The sequence below is a fragment of the Excalfactoria chinensis genome, chromosome 1 (assembly GCF_039878825.1).
Source record: "Excalfactoria chinensis isolate bCotChi1 chromosome 1, bCotChi1.hap2, whole genome shotgun sequence".
Taxonomy (NCBI): domain Eukaryota; kingdom Metazoa; phylum Chordata; class Aves; order Galliformes; family Phasianidae; genus Excalfactoria; species Excalfactoria chinensis.
Window position 1 is genome coordinate 6,037,650 of NC_092825.1, and position 24,801 is coordinate 6,062,450.

A 24,801-nucleotide genomic window follows, 5' to 3' on the forward strand; every position below is an offset into this window, starting at 1 on the left:
AGCAAGATTTTCGTAGCAGTAGTGATTTAAATTGATACCAGAAACTGGAACAGAAGAAGTTCCAGACTAACCCAAGGAAAAACACATTCACTGTCAGAGTGATGGAGCACTGGAACAGGCTGCCCAGACAGGTTGTGAGGTCTCCTTCCCGGGAGATATTCAGGACTTGTCTTGGTGACCTGCTGTAGGGAACCTGCTTTAGTAAGGGGGGCTTGACTTGTCGATCTCTAGAGGTCCCTTCCAACCCCTACAATTCCATGATTCGGTAAAAAAATAAGAGTATGTAATAATGGTACTTCAGCAAAATACATTCATTACATTGGATATCAGCAAAAACTTCTTTATAGAAAGGGTTGTTAAGCATTGATATAGACTCCCCAGGGAGGTGGTTGAGTCGCCATCCCTGAATGTGGTTAAAAACTGTTTGGATGTGGTGCTCAGGAACATGATTTAGCGGAGGGTTGTTAGTGAGGGTAGCATGGTTAGGCTGTGGTTGGACTCGATGATCTTTGAGGTCTTTTCCAACCTGAGAATTTCTATGGTTTTTATTTATGCCACTACTGGTAATAATAATGGTTAACAACTCAGAAGCATTGTTTCATATCCTAAGGAGCTTTACAAGAACTAAAGTCTAAGCATTTGCTAATGAAGAATGGTGAATAAATAAAAATCACAGGGGGGTTTTAGAGTAAGCTACAGCAACGAACTGAAGATAAATGTGAAGCCAGAGGAAACAGGTTAACATAAACCAGATTTAAATAATATATCATTTGGTCTGGGTTTGTTTGTCTCCAGAAGTGCACAGATGTCCCCACCACACAGTGCCCAGTGCAACAGAAGTCCTTTTGCAGGGGACTTTGGACCAGATATAAAGGATGGCTCTGGCCATGGGGTCCCATGTTAAGAAGCAGATTACAAAGGCAAGGATGGAACCACTGTAAGAGGGAATTGTGAGATGAAAGTCTCGCACTGAATATAAACATCCAGGTATGTTAGCCTAACATCTTTCTCCAAAGTTACTTTTATGGAGATACTTGAAATTGCAATAAATAAACAAAACCCTGCTGCTCCATAAGGGAAAATCTGTGATCAAAATCTTCTTTCAAGTTACTGTTAAAATTAAGGCATTTAACGTGTGCTTGTGCTGAAGCACATCAGCAGCTATTTAAGCAGCTCTGGGTCTTTCATTTTTCAGTTGTTAACAGTGTTAGAGCCTAAACCCCTACTCAGGCTTTGTTCAATAGCAGCACAGCATTGGTCCAATCATGAGTGTATTTCAGTGCTGTGTCTCAAGCTTCACACCAACTTCTTTTAAGAAGGCCTGAGCGCCCTCACCTGTCAGCATATAAAGTCTATTCACAGCCCTGAATAGCCTCAGAAAAATTCACCTTCTCTTCTTTTTCTTGCGAACCGAATTCTTCCCAATACTCTTGTCACTTGCCAAGAAAAAAACAAAGGTGAATATGGCTGAAAACAGTCCATGCCTCCTTGCAGCAGGCGCATTTCCAGGTGCAGTGGGGAGTTCCTTCAGCCATCACAGAGATAATTCCAGGCTACGACACAACGAGGTCCACAGAGTGATCAGAAAGATACCAGACTTTGGGAGATGTGCTTGCAATCTTCATTTCCATTCAGCAGAAGCCACAAGACCAAGAGGAGGATACGGCTCTACTCTGGTGCACAGCTCTCTGGAGTACTGCTGAGTACCACCAAATGTCACAGCAAGGCATTTGAGGTGAAAACAAGCAATCTTTTCAACTAAAAATATAAGAAGTGGCTTTTCAAAGGGATTTAGATGGTAAGATTGATAAAGAACTGGGTGTTAAATTGCGTGTGCCACCAGGCTTTATTTGAGAGTTTTGCCTTTTAAAATCATGCCATGCTTCCATCCAAACCTTGCTGCTTTGAGCATCACTTTGTAACCATGGTTCTGTATGCTAAAGTGAATGATGGGAGCATGCGTCACCTCTCCCTGTGGCCTGTACAGTGATATGGGGTTACAGACACCGTTCTCTTCTAGTGATGAACAAGAGAGCATTACAGGATAAAGACAGGGTTATAATAGGGTTATTTACAAGAGATTTTCTGCTCTTTCACTTTGTCATGGTACTTTTAGAATAGAGGTTTCCACGGCCCCATTCTGGCATGATTTCTTACAGCTCTCCCTCAGCGAGCTCAGTCATCCCTCTTTGTCCATGAAAGCTCCATTTAGCCTGGAACCCTCCTTTTCAGTTTCCTCTTACCACAGTTCTCCAGTTCCCACCCAGTAGCTCCCTAAAATAGCCCCACTTTTACTTTTGACCATCCTTAGTCAAAAGTAAAGCTCCCTCCCTGCTTCTAGCACTCGGTCACATTCACTCGTTGATCTGCCTGTGTTTTCCTGGCGTGAATGTTCTTGGCAGCAGCACCACATTCCAAAGGGCTTGAGATATTTTCCCAGTCTGCTGCCTTCTTGGTCCAAATTTCGCACTCAGATACAGCAAAAGAAAAGGGTAAAGATGCCCGTGTTTTTAAACACGTATGGTGTTTCGGAGCTCCTGACCTATTCAGTTCATGATGTTCTGGAAAGAGAATTGGTGCCATCTATTGGAAAGAGAAAACAAGGACAGTTGTCGATTCGTTTGTTGCCCTTTCTGAACATCTATCCTTTTATTTTTCTACTTCCCACTCTATCTTTAAGGGCATACGGACAAAAAGCAGCCACACTTGCTGGCATAGTAGAGGATGCCTGAAATTTACTGCTGCCTGAGTTAGTATCTGTTGAGTGGTCACGAAAGGACACTATAGGATCCGTAGGTCGAGGATCCTATAGGACTGCCAATGGCATATATTGCAGGATGAGTCAGAACATTTCTGACATAAACACGTAAACTATATTATGTATTTTACAAGGCCTGCTCCGAAGGTGATGCCTCTTATTTTATTATGTTGGCCCACGTTGCTAGAGCTGGGTGTTGGTGGTTATGGCAGTGGTGGTTGAACCTTCTCACCAATATTCTGTTAATATGTTGCTGTGTGACAGATGGCAGCAGAGGGGCAGTCTGACAAAATGGAAGCTTGGATGGAGCAAAGGAGTGTCACTGAATTCCCCCACGTGGGAAAAAAAATGATAGCCATTGACATTCATCGATGCTTGCTGAATGTTCATGGAGATCAAACAGTGGATGTGAGCAGAGTGAGGCAGTGGGCGGTGTGTTTCAGCACTGGTGACTGCAACAGTGGGTCATCTCCTCTGGTGCAGATGTTTAGGAGCATGGCGTGCAGGCTCTTGTTCATTGCTGACAAAGATACACAGCTAATGGTGGTGATGATATTTAAAAAGAGTTTTGTAGCTGAGAACTTGCTCTATTAAATGGTGTTATTGCGCTCTTCTCACTGGTTGTAGTTTCCATGGAATAAATAGGAGGCGTTACTTTCGGAGCAACATGCAGCCCAATCAGTGGCAGAGCTGGGCCTGGTGTAGCCCAGGTTACAGTTGGCCCTTTTGATGGCCTACCATGTCCCAGTTATCTTGTAGTTCCCCTGTGGTTATGATCTGTGGTAAACATTTTGCTGTTCTTATCAGCCAATGGATGCTTATAAGGCATCCAACCGTCAGATTACTTTATCGTGCTTCCTATTGCTTGTGCTTGAAGGACGTCATATGGGACATTCCTTATGGATGCTGCTGATGGACTGAGAATAGATGGGGTCTTTTGGGGCAGTTTTACTTCAATCAAACCATGACGTTACAATTTTTATACATACCAGCAAGCTCAGAATTAGATCACCTAAAAGCTGCACTGGAGGCACTATTATTTCTCTTCTGTGTCATTGCATGGAGATGTGTTATAATTGCAGTCATAAAAGGAGTCATCCATTCAGCTGTATGTGGGAGGGAAAGAGGTACATAACACACTGCGAATTCGACTGCGCAGAACGAGCCAGAAGCAATCAATTAGATACATTCTTTGTCATTACCATTTGCTTCACATACCCTATAGGGATCCCTGCCCATGACAGGTTTGTCAGGCTAAAAACGTGACCTTTGGTCATTTATTCCTACAGTTTTATTTCTGTTTTGGCTCCCTGGCCTCAGCATTTGATATTTCTCTCTTTCAAGGTAGTAATAGCATTAATAGAAATGAGTTCAATACCGGACTGGTAATCCATGAGATCTAGGACTGAATATCCCACACCATCTGTTCATGGCAGAGAAACATTCAGTTCAAGGATTTGAATTTCACGTTCTTTGTAGCTGTTCTACTATAGATCATCATGTGAGGTCTGATACCTTTTAACATGAAATTTACCAGTTGGTTGTGAGCCATCTCCAGGTCATGGTAGGCCTTAATTGTTTGTAATAAAAGAATGCACTTCATTATCCCACTTCTCTCTGGGTTATGGTGACATCCATCATGCAGTATTGCTGACTACAGAAGTTGGATGCACTTCACAACATCCCTTCTCCCCCACACGCCTGCAAAGAACATATCTTCATGGTGTTTTCAAATTACCTGCCAATTGGAAATGAACCTTAATCAGCAAATCTGAAGGCACAGCAAACTCTCTAACATTTACTTTGGCAAGAAGCCCTGATGTTAATCAAAGGTAGTGGTCCTTCCACAGACCCTCTGTAGATAGAATAAAATAAAGCTCTTTAGGAACCCGAGCTATTCAGAGGAAGCAATCCAGACTGATATAGTGCATATTCATGGTGTACTGAAAGAGCAGTCAGTCTTTGGGCTGTCTGTACCGTATCTATGGGATCCTGGCCAAAATCAGGAGTTTCCAGCAGCTACCACAGCACCAGTCAGAAGCAAGAAGGCAACACAGACTGGAAAGACAGGAACTGCTGAGCCAACATAAGAGAGTCAGAGACAGAGTGAGTTCCACATAACATAAAACAGACACAGACAGATAAGACTGCAGCACTCTTTGTATACACACAGAGATGGATATAGATGTTCTTCCTCTCTGAGCTTTCTCAAGTTCAAGCCTTTATCCCTGCTTTGTTAGATTCTCAGGGTTCAGCTCCTGGACAACTGCAAAAACAGCATCCAGGCCTGGTGTAATGTAAAATAATTCAACGCAACCCTCTGTCTTTTCAGACTAAGCCAAGCTGACTTATCTCACATTTCCTAATATACAAAGAGCGTTTCCATGGATGAATGGAAGTGAAGTTCTGGCCGCAGGGTTTGGAGTACAGCTGGAAAAACCACTCCACAGAAGAGCGTGCCTTCATTAAGCATAAGTTAGTTTACAGTTTCAATGTGATAACATTTTCAAATCGAAAGGACATGTTTTCAAGCCAGGCAGTTATTTAATGAAGGACTGATATTTTCCACATGCAAAGCTGACGTTTTAGCTAAAATGGGATGATAAAGGACTGAGGCACCACTCCTATGAAGACAGGCTGAGAGAGCTGGGGTTGTTCAGTCTTGAGAAGACTTTGTAGGCTTAGAGCAGTCTTCCAGTGCCAAACGGGTCCTCAAAGTGAGATTAGGGAGACTGTTTATCGTAGAGTATAGCAACAGGACAAGGGGTAATGACTTTAAACTAAAAGAGGGGAGATTTAGGTTAGATGTTAGGCAGGTTTCTTTACTCAGAGGGCAGTGAGGCATTGGCACAGCTGCCCAGAGGAGCTGTGGGTGCTCCATCCCCGGGGGTGTTCTAGGCCAGGCTGGACTGAGCGGGCTGGTTTAGTGGAAGTAAAGATGACCCAATTCCAAGCCCCGTGCAGGGCTGTCATACACTACAACATCAGGTCAGACCAAGGCCTCACACAACCCTGCCCTGGCACACAGCAGCACCCGGGTCGGGGCGGAAACGCGGAGCTCGGGAAATCCCCGCGGAGGAGGCGGGGCGGTGCGGTGTGTGACGGCGGTCAGCTGAGCCGGGCCCGCCGCTGCCATGGGCGAACCGTGAGCGGGGTGAGCGCTGCCAGGGGCCGGCATGGGGAAAAGCTGCGGGGAGCGGCGGTCGCGGCCCCCTCCGGTGGAGGCTGAGGCGGTGACGGAGAGGCCCGGTAGCCGGGCGGGCCGCACCGCTCGAGCTGCTCGTAGGCGGTGACTCAGCGGCTCCGGGGTGGGCCTGCGGGGAGGATGGGCCGCGCTGGGGAAGGGAGAGAGGGAAATGTCTTTTTGTGGCTCCCGAGGGATTCCCGCAGGTTGGGGGGAGACGGGGCTTGAGGAAGCGGCCGTGTGGACGGGGCAGGGCGGCCGCCTCAGCACAACCCGTCCCGGGAGCCGGGTTGGATGGGGAGGGAGCAAACAGGGACGGAAAGCGAAAACGTGAGGTGAAACGAGCTGTGCGGCCCAGGCTGGGGAGTGCCCCAAGTAGCTGGAGAGAGACTGAGGAGCACCTGCGCTGTTCTAATGCCGTGGGACGGAGAGAAGGGAACAAAAGGGTCTTTTTGTGTGTTATTCCCAGAGGGAGGGTCTGAAAGGTGGGTTGGGAGTCAAATCCATGCACTCCTCTGAGGGCTTAACGTGTTATGGGTGGTCTGGTGTAGTGGGGTCAGAGGGGTTGGATGGTCTGTATGCGTGCTGGCTACACGTACAGCTTGCTTGTCTGGGTAAAACCTAAGTGTGGTGGTGTTTTCTGTCCCCCTGTACTCAGCACTGGTGATGCCTCACCTCAGTAGTGTTCAGTTTTGGGATCCTCACAAGAAGCCCTGGAGTGTGTTCAGAGAAAGGCAACGAAGTATTGAGGGGTCTGGGGCTCAAATCTTACGGGGAGCAGCTGAGGGAACTGGGGTTGTTCATCTGGAGAGGTGGAGGCACAGGGGAGTCCTTGCTGATCACTGCAGCTGCTTGGAGGAGGTTGTGGTGAAGAGGAATCAGCCTCTGCTCCTGGGTAACAGCAATAGGATGCGAGGAAATGGCCTTCTGTTGCACCAGGGGAGGTTCAGGTTGGATATTAGGAACATTTCTTCTCAGAAAGAGTGGTGATGCATTGGAACAGGCTGCCCAGGGAGGTGCTGGAGTGTTCAAGCACCAGGAGGTGTTCAAGAAGTTTAAGAGGTGTGGGTTAGTGGGTGATGGGTTGACAGTTTGTTGGATTAGATGATCTCATTGGTCTTATCCAACCTTACTGATCGTGTGATTTACTTAGCAAAAAATGTTCTTTGCTGACCTCGTAGTGGTCCCTGCAGAGATGTCCAGCAAACCGCAGAGCCGTCCTGCTGAAAATGGAGAGCATTGCAGGAGTAAAATGGAGAATGGAATGGACAGCGTGGCTCCCCCCACCCTCAGTACCTACACACCCGAAGAGATGGTACAGCAGATGAAAGAGCTTATTACTGAGAACAATGAGTTAAAAGGTGAATGTGAATCAGTTTCTTCTTCTGTCTAAATCTCTTTTTGACCTACGAGTATGAATTCTGTGTTTGTTTGGTCTTTCTGGTTAACCCCTTATATCTGACTGCCATTCACTCTATAAGCAACTCTGCAGGTGGTAAGGCTTATTTGACAGAGCACAGCACACTGAATTGGTAAGGAAGACTGGGGGGAGAACACCCCCTGAGCTAAGCTTCAGAACTACATACACAATCACAGTATAGCACTGTGTATTTTGGGAGGCAAAGCAAAAATACGCTCTTCCATCATCAGCTTTGAAAAGATTCTTTGATTTGTATCTTAGAATGGTTGGGTCTCCCCATTGCAGATTAACAGCTTGCTATGGCTGCAACGACAGAGTGGGTACTGTACTGTTGGGTTAGGATGCTCTCTGAAAGGAGCTGTATTCTCACAGACAGAGAAGGGAATTGAAGCAGACTGCCCTGTGCTGTCGTGTAGTAACCATTTTGAAAGCTTAGATGTTGCAGCACCTTCTGTGCTGCAAAGTAGCATCCATGGCTGAGTCTGTCTGGGAGAAACTCATAGGTTTCCCTGAAAACACATTATGATTAATGCCTTTTAGGTAGTACAGCTTTGTTTCTGAATCCTTAAAGTTTAGATGTCAGATATGTTTTATTATTATTAATTGGTTAGAGTGAAACCCAAGGGATTTGGGGAATTTCTATGTAGAAAATAGGTTTATACTTTTTGTATGGCAGTAGAGCATGAATTCACATGTCTTCTGTGCTGCTGTTTTGAACCGGTGTTCAAATTCCACCTCAGTCATTTCTGGACCTGGTCTGAGTTCTCTGCCTCGGAGTATTATGGTTATCTGGCAGGAACGTTGCTTCAGGAAGCACCCTTGGTACTCTGTGACAAGGCTCTGTATCATATAAGATAACGTTCCAGGACAACAGTCACAGCTGCAGTAACTCGTGCCTTGCAGAATCACTCTCCAGAGTTACCTTTACTTACAAAACTGGTTTTGGTTATGCGAAGGACTTTTTGGCACTTTTTGTTAATGCTTTTAATCAAATCCTAACTGAATACTCAAGCAGGTCATGGTTGGACATATTTGAGACTTTCAATTTAATAGCAGCTGTTTTCTTGCATTAATTTACCACTAGAAAATACACTTTCTCTTCTGAATCTCAGTAGTTTCAGAATCTTCGTTCATTAGTTTCGTTTGTGTTGACTGAACGTAACACGTGCAAGATAACGAGTACTTCTTGTGGGCAGTACTTCTTGTGGGCAGTACTTCTTGCTTGTACTTCTTGATTTAGGAGTAACTCAAGGAGAGAGAGAGTGTGAGCATGTTATTTCAGCAGTGGTTTTAATGGTATTTATTGTGGTGCTAAGGAGCTATAATGAGTTTCATTTCAGTTCACCGAGACATACGAGAAAGTGGTTTGCATTTCATATCTGATTACTGCTTATCCCTTTGATACTGAAGAAAGCTGGGCTCGATGTAGAGGAAATCTGCTGTTTCATTGACAGAGTACTGATGTGAATCAATGACGTACTTGTCTCTGGCTGTCATTTAGAAGCGATGAAGTTGCACAACCAAGCAATGAAGGACCGCTACGAGGAGCTTTCTATCTGGCGAGAGAAGCAAAAGGAAGAACGAGAGTTTTACGAGGCAAAGTTTAAAGAAGCCAAGCAGTGCTTGTTAGCCAAGTGCGCTGAAAACGAGCAGCTGCAGCAACAACTTCAGAGCTTAAAGGAAAGAGAAGAAGGAGCTGAAATGGTAAATAAGAGAAAGATCAGTTCTCATGCATTAAAATTGAATGTCAGGATCTTTTAAGGGTGAGGTCTGGAGTTCTGTTAGCATTCCTCCTTTTTTATCCTTATGCTCTAATGAGAAGTCTAGGACTTCTTTTATAAAGCAAGTCTTCTTGAAGTGCAGTAAGATAACATCATGCCACACGTGAGATAATTAATATTTATTTAATAATTAACAGTAATCATTAACACTATCAACATCAGAAAAAAATAGTTAACGTTTTTTGCCAACTTTTCATTCTGTTTACTGTTGGGTTGATGTAATCCCTCCCTTTCCCTCTTAGATTATCTCTCTCAGCATAGATTGACTGCTTTTATATTTGTGTTTCTAGAGTCAAGCTGATATATAACTCCCCCCCCCCCCCCCCAAAAAAAAAAAAGCTTTATTATATCTTTCACCTATCCTGAATGCATTTTTACTGAGGTTCAGAGTACATTTGTTCTTCAGCTGCTCCATTTCGGGCTGAGCTTTCTCCCCCTGTCTTACCTTTAGCTCTGGAACAAGTTTCTAACGTTGCGTGTGAGTGCTTAATATCCAGTTAGCATCAATTTGCCAATAGTACCAAAGACACCTATGGACAAAGTCTGGTAGAACAAAACCTACTTTGTGTCCCACGCATGAAGAGATGTTTAATAACAAGTTTCATGTAGAGCTAAGTCAATGAATCCTGGTATATGGTACTTTGAGTACTCATATGGGTTCTCTGTTGCCTGTTGAGGGATGACTGTGTCAGCCTTTTTCTCCATGGTCATTGATAGGCTGTTGTTTCCTCTCATGCGCGCTTGTTTTATGGAACTCTGTAAGAATTCTTTCAGGATATAAATCTGTATTGGTGCAAAAGTTATTAAGGGGGGGAAAAGGTCATGTACGAACAGCATGCTTGTGCAAGTATGACTTTGTTAGGAAACCAGGCTAACAGCTGTTTTTCAGGATTGTCAAGGAAGTTCAGAATTTCATAAAGCTGGGATAGTTTTTAAGGAAAAGTGGGGTACTTGTTCTGCCCATACCTGTTTTAGAGCTTCTTGTACTTTGGATAAGTGTGTTATTGGTGGAGTGATATCCAATCTCCTTCAGCAATCCTACGTGCAGACAAGTAAAAATAAATCTCTGTTAGTTATCTCTAAGAGCTCCATAAATAAGCCTTGGTTCTTCATTGATTCTTTGCAGTTCAGCCAGTTGGTGTTAATGGTCATTAAGACAGAAACATTCTCATTTCTGATCATGATGCTCAGGCTGATAGTGTCATTTAAGTCACAGTTAATTTCTCTCTTTAATGCTTTAGCCATAATTTAGTTCCATTTTTTTTTTCACTGCTATTATTTCTAAACATGAAAAAATATTTATCTGAACTTAGGCTAACTAAAATTAGTCTAATTTCTCTCACCTCTGTGTTTTACTGTTCACTGAGATGGATTATAGTCCATTGGTGCTGTGAAGTAGCACCTGTGTTTCATTCAAAGGAAATCACAGATATACGCTGTTGCGTCCCTCAGTGAAAAACCTCCCTTACAGGAGGGCTTATTTTGAAACAAGTGCACAAAAACAAATGCAACCAAAGCAGTTTAGAGATCTGTCTGGATTTTTCCAGGCAAACTTCAAAAGAGAAGAAGAGCAGTGGAACACCACTGTTATGCTCAGGCTCTGCGTTCCTTGGCTGCTGTTCGATTTTAGTTGGTTAATGCAGGTTTTTGTTTATCCCAGGAGGGCTGTGCAGCTCCTGAGAAGGAGGCAAAGCAGCTCAAGTCCAAGGTGCAGCGACTTCAGGCTGAGAAGGCAGATCTGTTAGCCATCATTTCAGAGCTGCAGGTCAAGCTGAACAACGCCACAGCGGAAGACTCCTTTGTGGAGATTGGGATGAACGTAAGTAAAGGGAATAAAATGGATGTGGCGAGATGCAGCCAGAAGCTTTGTTCCCAAGTTGTTCCTTTTTTGCAAGCTGGGTTTTCTTATTGTGCCGTGCTAACTGATGAGAAAGTTGGGTCTGAGTGTGATTAAAATGATGGTGTGGTTATTTACCTGATGATGTTTTTACAGTGAAGATTTGCCTTTCTTTAGTACTAAGCAGGAATCTACCAACAACAATTATTTAGTTTTTTGCCTCTTCGAGAAGGAATTGCAAACTCTGCCAGCAACAGTAGTGACACAAAATACAGGCACAGTGAATCTGGAAGAAGCGTTTCATGATCTTAACTGACACGGGGCACCTGTATGTTACGAGACGTAGTGATAAAGGAGTAGAGAATTTATTACTTTAATGGTCAGAGTAAATTTCCATAGAGTTCCATTTCCATAGAATCATATTCCAAGTTGGAAGGGATCAGACACCAACTCCTGGATCCACACAGGACCACCTAAAATACAAACCCTATGTCTGTGAGCACTGTCCAAATACTTCCTGAAGTCGGGCAGCTCAGGGCTGTGCCCACTGCCCTCTGGTGCAGAGCGATTTCTTCATACCCCTGACACAGCTCCATGTGATTCCCTCAGACCCCATCACTGTCACCAGAGAGCAGAGCTCAGCATGCCCCTCCACTCCCCTTGTGAGCAATGGGGCTCCTTTCTCTGGTGGTAGAAATAAACAGGCGCAGTCAAGCAAATCAAAGTGTAAAGCTGTAGAGTGTTCCCTAAAGGTACAAGAATATTATTTTTCTATTGTTCTTGTCTGTTATTAATCTTCAGAGGAAATATGTAAAATAGGAAAATGAGGATCTCTGCTATCTCCACAGTAGCATGTCCCTCTCTGGCAAGGACAAGTGCAACAAGAAAATCACAGGATTTAATTACTATTTAGTTGGGATTGTTAGAGAAAATTTCAGACTGCAGGAAAGCTGCCAGGATGCTTCTCCTTTTTCTGCTACAAAGAAAGATCTTCCTTTGGACTATGAAGATCACAGAGTGAGCTTTATAGTGGGAAAGAGGAGCTATATTCAACACCTGTTGGCAGTGCTGGTTGTTGTTGCTGTGTCATCCTTATAAGAGAGAATGGCTGAGGAGGTTTGTTGATATAAAAGGGAAGACCTAATCTTGTTCATATTCTTTAATCAGTCCTGAAGAGATGCAGGGAAAGGCATGTGAAATATGCAAGTTAAGAATTTGCAAACATGAAAGTGATCTGCAGGAGTTTGGTGTTTTGTTTTGTTTCTTATTTGTCACCATAGTAGTTTTTCCTGTTTTTCTTTCTTAAGTAACTCAAACTGCCCTGCTTAGTTCAAGTACCAAACTAATATTTTGGGGTTTGTTTTTTTTTTTTCTTTTTCAGGAAGAAGTAAATAGAACTGCAAAAGAAAATCAAGATAACAGCAGTGAAATGGCCAGTAACATCGCTGTCTACATGTATGTGGGCTTTTGTCTGATTCAAACCTCAGCACTGTGTTATGTTTCCAATGTAAGGGAAGCTTTTTCACTGAGCAGTGTCAGTCCTGTTTTTCTGAGGCCTTGCATCCCTCCGTTGCAGAAGCTCTGCCTTCCTGCCATGTTTGAAAGACCCACCCCCCAGCTCTCAGGCATTTTGCCTTCCTGTTTTCACTGACTGACAAGACAGCATGTACAACTGGTCGCAGTATGCACTGACTTGCCAACTGGCTGCTACTTTTCAGGTTTTAAAGAAGTCTAAAAAGGAAAGATAAAGGCTCCCACACATACAGTCGCTCTGAACTCTATTACAATATCTGTCCTCTACTGGATTATAATGATATTCATAACAGTCAGAGTTCAAACCTGAACCCTTCTTGCTCAGTTTGTTTGTCATTAGTATATCATGGTGGGGTGGGCCGATAGTGCAGTGACACTGTTGTTATTTTTTAGGTGACTAGACGTAAGGTGTGAGCATTCTGTTTCAGTTACTTCTCAAAATTTGCTCTTTACATCAGCTCCAGGGCATAAGGGACTTTCTTGCCCCTAACTTAACCTTTATACCTCGTGGACACGGACAGCTGACGCTATTAAACTTTCCATTTTGGATGCTGCCCAATTTAAGAGCTAGATGGTTGTGACTGAACACTCTTAACCACCTTGTGGCCTTTGCTTTTGAAAAGGAGGGATATAGAAAATGCAGAGGGCATAGCAGGCCAGAAAGCTGTGCTCTGTATCTTTTCCCTTAAACTCTGTCACCCCCTACCTCATTGCAGAGGATTTTAATCCTCCCATTTTAATGTAATGACATAGAAAGCTCATCCCTCAGCATGAAGTTAAGAGGTTGAAGAAAAAAAATTAGCTGTAGGCAGGGATGTAACAGAGGAATGCTGACCATAGGCCAGGCTGCAAGCGTTCAGATTGTCATTAGCAGTGGCCTGTCAGAACATTCTGATCATAAGATGTTGTCTGTGGGATTTGCTTCCCTTTTGATGAGTATCTGGGCCTTGTCTGCAAAAACACAAGGGTATATATATATCTTGTTCTATTTCCTGTGTCACCACCACGTGTCTCTGTGCAGCACTGAAACCTTAGAGTGGTGCTGTTAACAGCTTCAGAGGAATGTGATCCACTCGGGGTGGGTTTATTTCTGTAATTGTAGACCTGTACACAAAAAATCCCCTGATAAAAGTTATTTACTTGAAATATCTTGGCTGAGCACCCTCTTTGGGGTATTGAATTTTGCTCACCAAATGTATGTAGCTCACAGGAGTACGTGCAGGCCTATGCATTAGTTTCTGCTCTGAATTACAAAAACAAAGTTGTATATAAATGCTTTTCCCAGCTGAGCTTCTGAGATGTACAGTGTGTTTAACCTGTGTATCTTATCATATAGTTAGGGGATTTTGACCTTCTGTCCAGGTGGACATGAAGGTGGAGGGAACAGAATGCAATATCTCTATCACCAGGAAATTAAGAGACCTTGTGTTGCAGAGTTTTGTAATTGTTTTGGTTTGTTTTTGTGGTAACATGTGCAGTTTGCAAAGAGCTACAGAATATGACGGAGGCAAAGTATCAAAGGAATTCCTTCTGAAAAAGGAAGCAATTTGCAGTGCCCATCTTTGGTGGAACATGCCTTCCTTTCCTGGAAAGGAATGAAACTGAGATAAGAAATGGTGCCTGTTTCATTGGAAAAAATGTTTGGGGGCCAGATAGTAGCACTTAGCAGAAGGAGATGCACAGTAGGTCAGAATAAATGCTCCAAGCTTTGTTTTGTCTTGACTGTTTTAATTTTCTTCTCTTAAATTCCAGGTTGTTCACCCAGCTTGATAAAAGGGACTGTTTGAGCACTGCAGAAAGCAAGTGCTGTGTTTACATGCTTAAGCACTTAAGCCAGCAGGTTGCAGGAAGGTCATGCTTCTTGGGAATGAGCTCTTTATACAGATTGTTGATTTTTCAGAGCTGTGTGAAATTGTCCAAAAACTAGGGGTAAGGGAGTGCTCTACTAACATCATAACAGTTGTTGCTTACATGTGGTTTGGTTTGAAGCAGGAGCAAATCTGCAGATGAGACCAAGAATTTGGAATCTGAGGAGCTGACTGTGAGCCAGCTGCTCTGTTGCCTTAGAAATGAAACTCAGAGGAGGGAACAACTTGAGAAGGAGCTGCAGGATCACAAAGAGAGGTATGAAGTAGGTGCATTGTTAAGTTTTCAGCTGTTCACATTCAAGTCTGTTGTAGTTATCAACTTTGGGCCTGATCAGGGTGAACTATCAGTATGAACTGGATGGGCAGTTTCTTGAGCACTCACTAGCAATAATGTTTGCCATAGCTCTGATAGAGATGAGCCACATTCTATTCTGTGAGTACGACTTTCTCTGTCTTATTACTTCCTGTCGTAGCACAGATCAAGACAAATTACCTGTTGCCTCATGGCGCTGAACTTTCCACAGGTGATGTGAAACAAAATGAGGACTAGCTGAAAATGTTCTTTCTGCTCATTCCTCTCTCATTATTTGCTTTTGTATGAATTGTCTACATGTGGGGCTTAAGCCAATCACTTTGTATGAAACAGATATTACAGCCCTCTTTGTAGTACTGGTAGGCAACATTTAGGGATGTGAGCTTGGAAAAACTCCTTAGAAATGCTTCCAAGAAGTTTAATTCCAGACTTACCTAAGAGAGTTTATCCAGTGAGATCTCCATAAGTGTCCTTTTGAGCTCAGTCATACGTATATCAGCAAGACTGCTCAGGCATGGAGGATTGTCTAAGCAGTAGCTGTTCCAGATCTATAGTTTGCAGAGACATCCTGGACATTACTTATGATGAAAGGTTAGTGTCACAGTAATTGTTTCTGCGTGGTCTTCCTAGAAGAGGTAATGAGCCATAGCCAAATGATTCTTAGAAATCTCAGCCTCTGTAAAGATCAAAGGAAAAGAGAGGCAATATTAATCATTGGGTTCAGTGAACAGACACATTTTCAGAGGTTTAGTAGTTTTGGACTGTATCAGGGATTGATGACAGTGGACTGAATCATTGTCTTTCTCTGCACCTGCACATCCATTGTAATTAAATATACATGCTGGGTGTCCCGTGTTAGATGTTGCCATGACTATGCAAGTGTTCCTGCGTGTCGGTACTTTGTTTTTTTCCCTGGTTCATGGCTATGATGTTAGGAGGACTTGGGTGAAATCCCTGAACAGTCACAATCTAAATATTGGCCAAATCCATTGTTACTGGATTCTTCTGTTTTCCAGAATTTCAAAGATGGAGAATGTAACAAACAACTGCCTGGAGAGCGGGACACAAACTAACCAGGAAGAGGAAAGTTCAGAGGCTGTGAGTACCTGTCATCCTGAGCTGGGTTTTAGCAGTGTGCAGCTTGTTGAGGCCAATAACTTTGGGGTCTAGATTTCCACTTGCACACAGGGAGCGAGGGGCAAATATCTTGCATGAGCTGCAGAAGTGAATTTCAAAGTCTCCAGTCCACATCTTAAAGGAGATTCCTTCCAAATTACACCAGCCATGAAAAAGGGATAAGAGTGATGGCTGAGAATTAGGGGAAGTGTGGTGTAACTGCAGGTATGCTTCACCGTCCAGTTCCTGTCCACTTAGAGGGAGATGCCTTCATTTACATCACCACAGAGTCTTCTGAACTGAATGAATTTCCTCACTGCTGGCTAGGTCAACTTTTAGATCAGAAGCTACTGGCAGCCTTCTGTAACACAGACCCTGTATGGGGAGCTCATGTGGCACCTGATATGACTTTTTTCCTGGTAAGATGTATTACAGTGGTAGAGCATAACTATCTTGGACTGCAACACAGATTCAGGCAAGCTTAGCCTGCTAGTTTCAGTTTAGGCTTTGAATGAGTATTGGGTTTGGAATTCAGCTCCAGATTCAGCTATCTAAATATATGTGCCTGCAGTTGTAGGCTTCTCCATGTGGGGTAAGCATGTAAAAATCACAGAAGTACAGTATGGATGAAGTTGGAAGGGACATCTGGTCAGGGTTCATCTGGTCCAACCCCTGCTCAAGCAGGTACACCCAGAGCTGGATGTCCAGGATCATGTCCAGGTGGCTTTTGAAAACCTCAAAGGAGGAGAGTCTACAGCCTCCCTGAGCAACCTGTGCCAGTGTTCCACCGCCCACACAGTGAAGTATTTCCTGCTGTTTAGATGGAACCTCTTGTGCTCCAGTTTGTACCTATTGCCTCTCGTCCTGGCACTGGGCCACTGAAAAGAACCTGGAAAGTTTCTGTGACAGTAGAGACCCCTTTAGTTCAGTACAGCTGCATAATAACGGCAAGTAAGAATGCCTGTGAGGCACTGTGGGTTATCTGAGGTACCACGTGGGGCTAGAAAATACGATATGAGATCTGCTGGAGACCTGTGCCCTTTGAAAAAGATTCCCCTTGTCCTATCACTATCAGACTGTGTGAGAAGTTGGTTTCCCTCCTGTTCCTAAGATCCCTTCAAGTACTGGAAGGGATGAGATAATGAGACTGAAGTGCTTCCAGCTACAAAATGTACCTCCAGACACTAAAAGCAGCAGGAGTCGGAGATTCACCTCTTCTACAGTGTGGGGATGTATTTGAAGTACTGAAACCCTGAGGTGTCTCTGTGTGCTGGGTTGGAGGGGCACACAGCTACTGTTTCTTTCCTCCTCCTGCTTTTGGCCTGTCTTTTGGGTCTTTCATTGGTCTTCATCCAAAGCCTAAACAAAAGAATCAGACTCGCAACAAAACTGGTAGTTTTACTAAAAATCTTTTCTTCTCGATTTGCAAAAATTGATTCATGAATGGATGGTAATGATACTCCCTTTGGAGTAGGAGACTAGAATGGAAGGGGTATTACCAGTGTAGGGTGCAAATGGCAGGAGGAACAGTGCAGTATTTTAGTCTGCCTTCTCTACTTGCAAACTGCTGTTTCTGTTCTATGTCTGCTGTCACACCTCTTTCTACAGAGGCTACCAATGGTAGATGTTTGACAGATTGTAAATGCATGGAGGACTGGCAATAATCACTGGCTGTCTGCTTTTCTTGTATGTTTTTAATCTGGAACTCTAAGAAACAATGTACGCGGGTCACTTTAAAAGTCAAACCTCCTAATTATTTCCATGGAAACTCCAGCCGCTACAAAGAGCAAGGTAGCACTATTTAATGGAGCAGATTCTCAGCTACAACATGCTATTTTTCAACAATCACCATTGTTAGCTCTGACAGTGATGAACAAGAGCCTGCGTGCCATGCTGCTAACAATCTGCACCAGAGGAGGTGACCCACTGTCACCTCTGCAGGAACATCACCCGCTGCCTCGCTGTGCTCACATCCACTCCATAAGTGTTCAGTGAGCGTCAGTGAATGTCAATGGATGCAATTTTTTCTGCATGGAAGAATTCAGTGACACACCTTTGCTTCATATGCACTTCCATATCAGACTCTGTTTTGTCGCTGCCCTTTGCTGACATCCATTAGCCTTTCAGTACCTAAATGGAGCCTATAAACAGGAGAGGAGTCAACTCTTCGAAAGGGAAGATAACAGCAGGACAAGGGGAAATGGTTTTAAGTTGAAGGAGGGGAGATTTCGGTTGGATGTCACGGGGGATGTTCTTTACTATGAGAGTGGTGAGGTGCTGGAACAGGCTGCCCAGAGAGGTTGTGGATGCCCCATCCCTGGAGGTGTTGAAGGCCAGGTTGGATGGGGCTCTGGGCAGCCTGGTCTAGTATTAGATGTGGAGGTTGGTGGCCCTGCCTGTGGCAGAGGGGTTGGAGCTTCATGATCCTTGAGGTTCCTTCCAACCTGAGTCATTCTGTGATCACATGGCAACAGAATGTAATACAAAAGGATATTGGTGGGAAGGTTCAGCCCCTATTGCCATACCAGCAATGTCTGCCTGTGATGTCGTGGGCCAGCATAATAAAGTAGGAGACATTACTTTCAGTTTCCCTTGTACGTGTATTACCCGCCTGCATAACAACAGAAATAGAGTTCTCTTTGAGTCACCCAGATTTTAGGAAAGTGGTAAAGTCACAGTGTGGTTCTGCCACATTTAGGACTAATTGGTAATTGTGAAGCTGAGCAGAAGGGGCCTTACTGCTGAGCTGGGAGCGTAATGGTGCGGACTGACTCACGCTGTATTCCCTAGAAAAAGAATAGTGCTTCCTGGTGAAACTGTTTAGTTAGCCTGCAATTTTCCTGTCTTAAATTGTCCAGGTGTAATTTTCCTTATTCTTTTTTTTCCAGAAGATTGGCAGTGAAGTGGAAAGTCTGAAGAAACAAATTTGTGCCCTCTTTAAAGAGCTCCAAGAGGCCCACGAGAAGTTAAAAGAAGCAGAACTGATTCAGAAGAAGCTTCAAGAAAAGTAAGGTTCAGAAGAACAACGGTTGTGCCGTGACACCTGTTGAATATTGTAATGACAGCTCCCACCTTGGGAAATAGCTCTACAAATATCAAGTATCTGTTTCATGGGAATGCTGCCAAAGATTGCTCCTTCTTTTTAAATGGAGATGAAAGTACAGAAGTACAGTAATGGTCATAAAATCTGAGCTGCCAACCTAGTTCTACAAATAGAAACCCAGTGCTTGGCATTTTAATTAGGGGAAGTTCTTTACTAAGGGAGTGGTCAGGTACTGGAACAGGCTGCCCAGGGACATTGTTGATGGTGTTCAAGGCCAGGTTGGATGGGGCCCTGGGCAATCTGATCTAGTAAACATGAAAGTTTGGTGGCCTTGCCAGGCAGGGGGGTTGAGCTTCATGGTCCTTGAGGTCCCTTCCAACCTGGGTCATTCTGTGATTCTGTGATTAATATTTGAGTTTCAGTGCTTATTGATATAAAGGCAGATCTTGTTTTCTCTTTCACATAATCACTCCATTTTTTGGCCCTGGCTGAAGAAGCTAAGAGACCTGGTTGCAAACCTTCTCACACAGGCTGTCTGTGCCTTTGAAGACCAATCTGTAGGTCATTAAAACTGGAAATGAGAGCTTCAATTTACTTGCTTAGTTTTCTGTCAAATTTCAGCTCTTCGAGGTTCATAATAGTAAGAAAAAACGCATTCTGTTTAGTAGCTTTATTTTCTGGTAGTGGTGTAGATATATTTTCGTCTTTCCTTTTTCTTCATCAAAATAAGCCTTTCAAATGAAACACCTAAGGATTCTTTCTGTGTGATGCCTGTTATGCAAAATCCATTGGGAAAAGTTGAATGGAACAGATCAAGTGTGTTCTTTTTTCCCCTTCTTCTGTCAGGTGCCAAGCATTAGAAAGAGTAAACTCAGCTGCTGCAATGGAATTGGAGGAGAAGCAGCAGCTCATATACACCATCAAGAAGCTGGAGCTTCAGGTAGAGAGCGTGCAGGCAGAGGTCAAGCTAGAACAAGCCAAGACACAGGATGAGAAGTGAGTATTGGTTGTGTATCGTGGTGGGGTATTGTTAGTGAAAAAGGGAAATTAAGGGAGCCTGACGAAAGGGAATTTGAATCTGAAATACCAGTTTTGTGTTCTACCCTGTTTGAAGCCAAGTTATGTTTATAGAGGCTGAAGTAGAAATCTCTGTGTCTGTCTATGTCACTTTGAATCTGAAGTCTCCACACCAGTCCCAAAGTGTTATCTTTTTGTCTAGAGAACAACACAGAGAAAAAAATGGAGCTGTAAGCTCTGATTGGTATCTTCCTTTTGTTGTAAAGCCAAAGGCAGATGAAAGTCAGGCATGATATGCAAGTACAGGAAGCAGAAAAAGGACAGCAGCTTGTCAGTTTGACTAGCAGGGGGTGAACACAACCACAGGTTGGAGAGTAAGGCCAAGTGATAACAGTGATGGGAAAGTGATGTCAGTGGTCTCTACGGTACCCTTGCAATTAGGAGAGTTAAATATGAAGTAAAACTGAGATAAAAAGACTGGCTGTTTGCTACAGCTCTCCCTTGTATGAGCAGTCCATGTAAGGAGTGTTAAAATGTCAGTGTGAGCTGTATGGAGAGGTGGAACTGTCTGAAGGCACCGTCTTCAGCTGCTGGAGAAGCTGCTCATTCCATTCAGAGTCCTTGTTTGGTTCTTCTCTTGATAAATTCTCCATCATTTGAAGTCTCTCAGTCAAGACTGGTGAGCTTGATTATAAACTTATTGGATGACAGGTTCTTTAATATGACATGCAGGCTATCAGTAAGGACATGTGTTTGGACTCAGCCTAGGAATGGAGCAGCACACAACTCCTTGGAAGAGAGATGGTGAAAAAACAGCACAGCTTTTTATCGTCAGAAATGCAGATTCATCTGCAAACAGCTGGGTTATCTATTCTAAAGTCTGAAAGATTTAGATTTGTATCTACATTTTTAACTCTTAAGCCCTTACGAAACTGAGGTTTTAGAAGGAGAGAAAGAAGTCTTCAACTGGGACAAGGAGGACAGCTTTGCAAAATGAAAGGTGGTAAAAAGGGTACCGGATCTTTCTGAGAACATTTAAGTGTTCCAAACATTTGCTTCTTTTCATAAACAGGACAAGATACAGTAGCTTGCAGGATGCTTACAACAAACTCCTTCCTGAAGTCACTGAAGCAATGAAAACAATCAGTGAAATGAAAGCCAAAGAGGTAAACTCATCAACAGAAGAAATCATAATGAATGAGGGAGGAGTGGGAAGGGATGTGAGAATGTATGTGGGAATAAATTTAGACCCAAAACAATTAGCATCCTTTCACATAACATAACATGCAACATGGCAGCACTGCTCTGAGAAACAGGTCCTGCACTGTCAATTACAAAAATCTTACCTGGATTTCAGTGTTTTCTAGGTAAGGTTCAATCTGCAGTGCATTATGAAGTCCAGTCCTTAGAAGTCAGTGATATGAAAATGCACGTAGGTGTTCCTGGAGCATAGTTTGTAAATGTAGAAAGGTAGAGTTCTACATATTTTAGTATTCTAAATAGAATGGCTATCACGGTGAATTCCTGTTCCTAACCGAGGATCCGTGTAAGTGCAAGATTCTTTTGTATCATTTTGGGAAACGTCCTTTGCCGTGTTCATTTGGGAGCTCTATTTTGACTTGATACTGTGTAGTTGGAAAGCACAAAAGTAATCTTTCAGTTGAAAGATCGGTCAACATTGCTATCTTAGGGCTTTGACTGTGGAGATGAAAGTTTTCTTCCAAGGGCAGGAGGATTAAGTAGCAAACTTCCACTCAGAGCAGAGTCACATTCTGAGTTCAGTCTTCGTTCTTCCTCGCAGCTTGACAGAGTGGATAAAGCTGTGGTGGAAGAACTGAATGCAAAGGTGTTGCTGGCAGAACAAGCCCTTGCTGCAAAGCAGCTCCAGATGGATGAAATGAAGCAGCTAATTGCTAAGCAAGAGGAGGACCTTGAAACCATGGCTGTGCTCCGTGCTCAGGTATGAGTCCTTCAGAAACTGGCTGGTTTGCTCACCCAATATTCAGAAACCAGAAGGAGCTTTTTAATGGCTCAGTGTGAAATATTGTTTCTCTGTTTCCTTGATTCCAAAGCATAATTCCCTTAGTCAGCCTGCATTGCAGATCCTTGCAGGGCCTGAAGTACCATATCCTACACTGGAGCCTGGCACAACAAATAAAAGTTGGGAGTAGATGTTAAATAATAATTTTTATATTTAAAATCACCATCTTAAGAATTACTGTGTATGTTTTAGGGATTGTTTTATTCAAGCATGACTCTAAAAAGAGTCTGCCTCGCATTTAAGACAAAGGAGGGGAAAAAAGAAAAGGCATCTTGGTCTGGTTCCACTATCAGTGCCACTGGTTTGTCTGCGTCACAGGGCGCCACCTCCTCACTGCTGTTCTGTACCTCACTTCAGCCTCTGTGCACCAATTGTTCCGTCCCAGATGAGATTCTTGAAGTCTAAATGGAGAAGCTTCTTCACTTTCTACAGAGTGTAGATTATATCACTTCGCAGTGTGTAGGTGCTATAGGAGTGTTTGAGTAGATGCAGGCTTTGACATAGCATATTATTATGGTATATAGACTTGGTTCAGTCTAAGTTACTAATTCTCAGTATGATTTAATTTCTCTGATCAGATGGAGGTTTATTGTTCTGATTTCCATGCCGAGAGGGCAGCAAGAGAAAAGATCCATGAGGAGAAGGAGCAGCTGGCTGTCCAGCTGGCATACCTGCTAAAAGAGCAGCAAAACCTTGAAGATCTTGGCCGGTGAGAACAGACTTTAGCTGAGCTGCCTTTGGTTTTGTCTTGTTCCCCTGCATGCTGGCATGATGTCTTGGTAGCATCTCAGTTAAAAAGGCAAACAAGTTTGCAGATGTAAGAGAATCTCAAAAGCATTTTAGCATGAGGCATGTCGGTTCTTGGATACTTCAGCAAGACTTCACTGGGGATGATTCATACCTGGTAAATTCTCCCTGCTTCTTTGGGTTGTGGCCTCAGTTTTAGCAGTGAATCTGCAGCTAAGCTTGCTGCATGTGTGCCAGGCATGCCTTTTGCTTCTCCAAGTAGCAGTAATAAGTGAGCATGTGCATTTTCAAGTACTGTAATACCCTGTAGTTGCACCATTTTAGCACACTTAGCTGTAAAAGGCCAAACAAAAATATATTAACCACGTGTCTTTCACTCATTGTGGAAGTGTGGGTACAGGAAGAGTGCACAGAATTTGAAGAATCAGCTTTATGTTTCCTGTTAAGTGTCCTCTGAGCCCGTTCTCTTGTATAACTTGCTTTTCTGCTTCAGTCACAGTTTGCCTTGTGTAGCTCAGAGTCCTTGGAGCTTTCCAGAGGAGTGTCTTCCAGATTCATGAGTGTGTAGCTACCTAAATCCTGCTGATGTCAGTTGTCTGACCCTAATTTCAGCAGGAGTCTTGCAGTATCTCAGTAGAGCAGCAGTGTTTCTAGGTCCTGTTTCAGAGCAGCAGTTGTGAACTGAATGCATGAGAACATGAGTTACTTGCAGATCTTCTGGCTTACTTTGCATCCTTTTAGCTTTGTGGAGGCAAAGGAAACATACCTTCTGTTAAGTCATATTTTGTTTTCAGAGCACTGTTAAGTAACTGTCCCATTTCTCCTCAGAAGCTCTTTGGCAGAGATGCAGAATCGCCACGGAGCCAGGGCACCAGATCGGGAGCGCTCACCTCATCTTGTCCAGAGAGGTACTGTAAACAGTCTCCAGCTCACAGGGCCAGGCCCAGCTGTGTTTAAAACACCTTTGCTTGTCAGTAAGTGACACCCCAGCTCCTCTATGGCTATTCTGGCAGCTGGGTAGCTGCAGAGAATGGGATTCTCTGGCTTTTAGGAGCAAGTCGGTTCTCTTTCAACCATAACACAAAATGAGTGGGGAAAAAAAGTGAGTAATGTAACAGGAAATCACATATCTTCTCTGCTTGCAGGAACTGGTAGTCAAGAATGGCCAGAGCAGCGGAATATCTCAGTATACTCCTGTCCAAAATGTGAAGAAATTCTGCCTGATCTGGACACGCTGCAGATTCATGTTATGGACTGCATTAATTGAATAACCTCCTCTGGTTCTTCATCTACTGGAATTTCACCTGCCAAACACAGTTGTTGTTTTTTTTCTTTCTGCTTGAGTAAGTTCAGTTCTACATCCAGCAAAAGGGGATTTTCAAGGTTTTTCTCATTTATTTAATGGGAAAACAGAAAACCTCCTACCTTACCCTGTACTCACTGGACTTGTTTTATCATGAGTTAGAAAACAAATTCTTACAGGTTAACAACATGGATGCGTTAAGAAACTCCCTGTGTGTCTGCTTCAATGAAATCTTGAAGGAACGTTCCCCTGATGTGCTCTTACAGCTACCCCACAGCACTGGGCTGCATTGCTGTAGTTAAAAAGGAGATGAGATGTATGCCCATCAACTACTGTAAGCCTGTAAATACTTCATCTCTCATAGATACTATTAATCAGGAAACTAATATATTAAACAGCTGTTTGAGAAGCTTCCAGTAAAATGGAGTGTGTCGTAGTCGTTGAGCATTTAAAATGAGCCCACCTCTTTCTCCAGATGGCAGTTTTGTTGCTGCCCTTGTGACCATACTAATCTGATGTTATATTTTTGATGGCTTACGTAACTTCTTGCTTTCGCTGGACGTAGATAAGGTTTAAGGCAGATCACTGAGGTCTGGTATATGTAGCTCCTGGTGTACCCAACTCACTGGGTTTTATAAAACTGTTTATTTCTAAGGTGTTGTCTCGATTCTTCTTGATTGTAATAAATGTATTTGAAGCTGTACAGTATTGTGTCAGAGAAAGCTGAAATGGATGTAACCTCATTTAAAGAGAGGAGTATCATGGATTTTCAAATCTCCGAATAAATCTATTGTAAGTAGAAAATTATCAATGCCTCTTAATATTTTGGATGCTGAAAGG

The 24,801-nt window shown here is 43.4% G+C and overlaps 1 protein-coding gene across 7 annotated transcripts; it reads left to right on the forward strand.

The window, feature by feature from the left end:
- The first annotated feature begins 5,726 nt into the window (after positions 1 to 5,726).
- Positions 5,727 to 24,765, forward strand: OPTN (optineurin). Of its 7 annotated transcripts, none has more exons than XM_072351252.1 (14): positions 5,727 to 5,912; positions 7,124 to 7,303; positions 8,864 to 9,066; positions 10,804 to 10,962; positions 12,362 to 12,435; positions 14,503 to 14,637; positions 15,711 to 15,792; positions 18,699 to 18,817; positions 19,700 to 19,849; positions 20,943 to 21,036; positions 21,672 to 21,830; positions 22,490 to 22,620; positions 23,487 to 23,566; positions 23,804 to 24,765. In XM_072351252.1, the coding sequence occupies exons 2-14, from the start codon at positions 7,138 to 7,140 to the stop codon at positions 23,923 to 23,925; spliced, it is 1,674 nt and encodes a 557-aa protein (XP_072207353.1). In that variant the 5' UTR covers positions 5,727 to 5,912; positions 7,124 to 7,137; the 3' UTR covers positions 23,926 to 24,765. The 7 variants fall into 7 exon arrangements, with proteins under 7 accessions (XP_072207353.1, XP_072207335.1, XP_072207326.1 ...); XM_072351234.1 differs by having other exon boundaries at positions 5,776 to 5,912; positions 23,490 to 23,566; XM_072351225.1 differs by having other exon boundaries at positions 5,776 to 5,912; positions 14,506 to 14,637.
- Positions 24,766 to 24,801: the final 36 nt, after the last annotated feature.